Source organism: Quercus suber, unplaced genomic scaffold (assembly GCF_002906115.3).
Source record: "Quercus suber isolate HL8 unplaced genomic scaffold, Cork oak 2.0 scaffold_132, whole genome shotgun sequence".
NCBI classification, from domain to species: domain Eukaryota; kingdom Viridiplantae; phylum Streptophyta; class Magnoliopsida; order Fagales; family Fagaceae; genus Quercus; species Quercus suber.
In genome coordinates this window covers 445,084-450,852 of record NW_027069595.1, presented here as the reverse complement: position 1 = coordinate 450,852, position 5,769 = coordinate 445,084, and the positions used below count along the sequence as shown (strand labels likewise).

Sequence of the window (5,769 nt, the reverse complement as noted above, 5' to 3'; positions counted from 1 at the left end):
GAGAGAGAGAGAGAGAGAGAGAGAGAGAGAGAGATTCGACCAAGAAAATATTTGGCTATCATATAGCCATCATAGCTGGTTTCACATCCCAAATTATGGATAAAAAAAAAAAAAAATCAGAAAGATCAATGCTTTATTGCCATACATACATAAAATTTATAAAAAAAATTAGAATGAGCTGGGCTATGTTACACCTATATAGCAATAGAGTTCCAACATTATTTGAAATGGAAATCTTATATGATTCGTATATAAGAGAAACATCTTCCAATTAAATTAATTTAATTTTTTAATTTAATTTTTTATCTGATAAATTGTTTGACTTCAAACATCTTGAATGCAATGTTGCATTAAATATCTGAAACCACAAGACCTTTCGCATAGTAATAGAGTTGTTCCATCAATAGAATTAATGTGCACATGACATGTGGCTGGCAGATTGTTCATTGAAACTGATATATTTCTGTAAGGAGTTACATTTAAGTTATGACTACTTAAGATTTATTAATATTAAAGGACCATATATATCTTTAGTAAGTGACAAAATTTGGCCTAACAAAAAAAATTAAAGATACTATTCATGGATAATTATGAAAATGAAGTAAATTATTAGTTAAAATGTAAATTGCACTCTCTAAGTTTGACTAAAATTCATTTTAGTCCTCTAACTTTACTTTCTTTCAGTTGAGTCATTTAAATTTCAAATTTATTCGATTTAAGATTTTCTTCCAATTTTGTTAAATAAAAATTTGTCAAGCATACAATTAACTAATGAAAAGAAAAATATCACATAAAAAATGTATAAAATATTTATATTAATTTTATAGATTTTTTTTTCATGTGAATTTTTTAATAGGAATTTGTAATGAAATTAGATGAAGTATCTAAATTGAATAAATCTGAAACTAAAAAGACTCAATTGAACAAAAGTAATATTAGAAAACTAAAATGAATTTAAATCAAACTTAGAGGGGTTAATTTACATTTTAGCCTAAATTATTTATAGAAATATATCAAAATAGTAGTCCAAAGAAAAATATCATGAACATGAAGACCCAAATCACAAATTGGATAAATATTAGGGACTTTTTTTTATAAGCTGACTCCCATAATTTCATATAAAAATATCAGTAACCCCCCTAAACATTTATAAATTCATAGGGAATTTCAATAAAAAGTTGAGGGTATTTTCGTCCAATCATAAAAAATTGATTTTATTACAATTTACAAGTTTCCTTCATTCGAGCCTACGAGGAGGGAAACTTAACTAACTGAAACAGAAAGAAAGTGCTAAGAAAACATAATAAACAGCTAAACAAAACAAAAAAGGCTTACATAAAATCTCAGTCACATTGATAGAACTTGAATCTTTGTAGTGCATTTTTTAGTTCACTGAATTTGATTTTTAGGTTACAATTGCTCTTGTTAGAGAATCTTCATCTGTCCCTAACCCCATAATGGAATCTCTAATTACCTGGCCATAGTTCAAGCAATAGAGAAATGTATTAAAGATAACTGCTAATTCCAAACAGCTAAACTTTCTTCATATCAAGAAGTTAAGGTAAACATCGGATAGAGCATCAAAGAAGAATAACTATCTAGACAGGATTTTTAACCAGACTTCTATAAAGGTGCTAAGATCACGTTCCACTTCAAGGGTTATTAATATTAAGAGCCAAATGATTCTGAAGCAAAGCAAGTACAACCAGGTTTTTAGAGTCGCAAAAGGGCTACTTCGGAGGAAAATTTATGTTGAAGTTGATGCAAAGGAAATTTGCATTCACTTCTTCACATTATGGAAGCTGCGGAGTTTGGCAAGGTGAACATGAAGTCATGAACCCAATTGGAATGGTTCTTACCCATTTGCCTTCCAAGAATCAAGCTTCAAATCAGTGACTAATGTTTGTTTGACCCACAAAAATGGTAAAAAAATTGGTTCTGCAGAATTTTTTTCAAATCAGGTTTTAAAGCGATAAAAAGGGCAACAGTAGAAACACTTGAAAGTCATTCAAGTAGCTCTACATTTGATTATGAAAAGTATCACACAAGATCTTAAGCCCCCTCCTCCTCATGGGAGGCCAAGGCTGAAAGAAACATAATTTAAACAACATAAATTTAGTATAGATAAAAGGTTATTTCTCTAGGAAGTGTCTTTAATATATAGTAAGTCAAGGATGTGAAACAATATAATCCTTCCTTGGTATGGAGTAAGGAATTCACCTCTGCAAAATGTTTCTCAGGAAAGTGAATGCACCAAATTACCAATTTCAAAAGAGACTCCAAGTCTCCCTTCCCACAACTCATAATATCCTGTCAAGAAAATTGCACAAACATATTACAAAAGATGATAAAGAATTAAAAGTTCTTGTTGAGTAGCTAAGTATAGAAAATAAACCTCGTCAATGGGTTTTCCATAGTGTAGCTTGTAGTAGTCAAAAGTAGCTCTGAGCTGAAAGACATTCCTTGTGCTGAATATTAACACAACCTCATCATGATCTAATTGCTTTGTTTTGATGGCTTCATGCAGTGTAGCTGCCTCTGATTTGGTGATCATATTATCCACCAATTCTTTGTCATACCTGTATGAGCTCACGAGACCCAGTAGAAGCTGTTCGAAACCCATTTTAAGAGTCAATTGGATGTTATGCAACCCCTTAGACCATAGATTTTGTGGTGTGATTCATATGAAATCCAAAACTGCATGCCTTTCTATTTCTCAATTTCGTTTCTCAGTAATATGTGAACTTAAGATCTACACGGACTGAGAAAGGAGTCATAGTATAGACAAAGGCATAGCGAGAACTACATATGTGTTTTTAATGCAAGGATAGAACATTTCAGAGTCACCAAGTGTACTAAAAGGTGAAAGAGTTACACCAAGATTTGAGGCTAAGGGAGATCTTCAAGGCTTAACATGAAGACTAATCACTATAGTGCAAAAGGTAATTTTATGACCTTTTGCAACTATTTATGGTAATTCTCTCTCTCTCTCTCTCTCTCTCTCTCTCTCTCTCTCTCTCTCATTTCCAACGATTGAATCTTCCCCATTGTCACTCATTATTTACAAAAAGTTTGAGTTGAAGGGGACTTACTAGAGGTTGCAGAGCCCCTATTGTTCATTCACTTATAGAATAAGCTAAATTTACTATGGGCAGATTACATGAAACTAAACTAATTAAGTGTGACCCGAGTACTAAATAATGCAGACACCATTGCACCTTTGACCTAAGCAATGATACTATGGGCGGATCTCATGAAACTAGTACTTCATTAAGTTAACGCTTTACCTCTAAACTTAGTTGATCCTAAGTATCAGACCATTATTTCATTTAGTGTTTGCATCTCAAGTTTATGAATGAGTTAGCTTTACCTTTCTGAGTGGTGGAGAAACAGTAGACACAATATCCTCTTCAAGTGAGCAGTCAAAGAGAGAACAGTAAGCCTGCCTGACTGCCATCAGATGGTGAGGAGATGATGCACATGCTATCTCAACTATCACTTGTAGGTGTTTGATTCCTTCCTTCTTTGTCTTTAATTCATCCTTTGCCAGTTTGGCATCCCTTTCCGGAGGATCTTGTGTCCACAAAATCATTGCTTTCTGTTACACATAAAATGTCTGAATTATTAAATGTTAACGCATGAATTACATATATGAAAGCATCAGCTAATAAGAATGGCATTTTTCTGTTTAACAAAAAATGTCATTCAATAACCTTAAGAACCGTTTCTAAATCATTTTCCAGTTGCTAAACCATATAGAACAATAAGAAGAACAGCTTTGTAATAATATGTGAACATTGTTGATCCATAATAGATTGTACAAGTCCTGCCATTTTAGATTACATCTATATGTAAAAAAAAATGTTGATTCAAAAAATCCATCCTCTAGTTTTGCATTTAAACAAGTTCATTATGCAGACAGTCGTGTAGTGAAATCTGATTAGCACAACCAGATGGACTCTATTAGTGCATTCTATTGAAACATAATTCAAACCATATGTTCTTAAAAACAGAATTGTTTCATTTATTTATTTGAATTATTTACATCTGGAACTGGAGATGGAAATTAAATTTAAGATACAAGATCATTCCATGTAAGACAGCAGCCATAATAGTTTGTTTGGATCGAGGGGGAGGGAGGGGGGTAGAGTAGAGTTGGCCCAAAATTAGCTTATTTTTAGCCAACTCTACCCTACTCCCCTCTCTTCCCCCTCATAAATTGGAATTGGTGGAGGAATTGGCTTCTCAAAAACTGGAACTGGTGGTGGTAAGGGCTCCTCGAAAATTGGAGTTAGGGGTGGTAATGGCTTATTGAAAACAGGAACTGGAGGTGGTATTGGCTTGTCATAAATTGGAACAGGTGGTGGCAATGGCTTCTTATAAATTGGAACTGGTGGAGGAATTGGCTTCTCGTAAATTGGAACTGGTGGTGGCAATGGCTTCTCGTAAATTGGAAATGGTGGAGGAATTGGCTTCTCAAAAATTGGAACGGGTGGTGGTAATGGCTTCTCGTAAATTGGAACTGGTGGAGGAATTGGCTTCTCAAAAATTGGAACTGGTGGTGGCAATGGCTTCTCGTAAATTGGAACCGGTGGAGGAATTGGCTTCTCAAAAATTGGAACAGGTGGTGGTAATGGCTTCTCAAAAATTGGAATTGGTGGAGGGGGTGGTTTCTTCAAAAAGGGAACAGGTGGTGGTGATCGCTTCTTGAATATTGGAACTAGTGGAGGGGGTGACTTCTTCACAACTGGAACGGGTGGTGGTGATGGCTTCTTGGAAATTGGAATTGGTGGAGGGGGTGGCTTCTTTAAAATTGGAATTGGTGGTGGTAATGGTTTCTCAAAAACTGGAACTGGTGGTGGTAATGGCTTATCGGAAATTGGAGTTAATGGAGGAAGGGGCTTCTTGAAAATTGGAACCAGTGGTGGAAGTGGCTTCTTAAAAATGGGAATGAGAGGTTTATTGAATTTCCCTTCGTCATGAACTGCATCGTCTCTGAACTCTCCATTATGAGACTTTATATTAGTAGTTACAATAAGCCCTGTAGAAACAAATGCACAAGATCAAGATGAGTCCTTCAAAATGATACGATCGAATATTGGGAAAAAATTGGTCTTTGCCCTTTTTAAAAAAACAATCTAGCATTTTGCCCTCTTTCTTAAACTAATTAGGGAAATGTCCCTCTTTTGAAAATCGATTTTCTCAAAATTGAATTAAGCCCTATAGCGGCGTTTTTAAGAAGCATATAGTGACATTTTAAGAACTTATAGTGGCGTTTTGTAACTCGATCTCCATAAAGTTGAGTTATAGGTAAAAATAAAAAAGAAAAAAAATTTGCATGTAACTCGATTTTATGGAAATTGAGTTACAAAACGTCACTATAGGCTCCTTAAAAACGCTGTTATAGGGCTTCAGAATTTTTTTTTTTAATAACTCGATTTTAAGAAAATCGAGTTTCAAAAGAGGGGCATTTCCCTAATTAGTTTGGAAAATAGGGCAAAATGCTTGATTTTTTTTTTAAAATAGGCATTTGCCCATTTTCTCCTGGAACAATGAGATTAGAATTCAAATGCAAGGATTTCTTTTTTGTTCTTTGATATTGTTTGGGCTTAGGGATAAAAAGCATTGGTGTACAGATAAAATGTTAATGTTAAAACAGCATGTGACTAAATAACAAGTAGTTGCCTCGTTGTATCAAATGCAACAAATTAACAAGTATGAGGATCTTAAAGCATTTGCATTAGTCAATACAATAGAATGTAGAATAAA

At 33.9% G+C, this 5,769-nt stretch overlaps 1 protein-coding gene across 1 annotated transcript; it reads right to left on the bottom strand.

The window, feature by feature from the left end:
* Positions 1 to 1,405: 1,405 nt before the first annotated feature.
* On the bottom strand, positions 1,406 to 4,135 carry LOC112001662 (annexin D3). Its single transcript, XM_065776280.1, has 5 exons — positions 4,046 to 4,135; positions 3,371 to 3,598; positions 2,396 to 2,608; positions 2,221 to 2,310; positions 1,406 to 1,474 (listed from the first exon to the last, which is right to left on the bottom strand). Exons 2-5 carry the CDS (start codon positions 3,590 to 3,592, stop codon positions 1,406 to 1,408), a joined length of 594 nt encoding a protein of 197 aa, XP_065632352.1. The 5' UTR covers positions 3,593 to 3,598; positions 4,046 to 4,135.
* Positions 4,136 to 5,769: the final 1,634 nt, after the last annotated feature.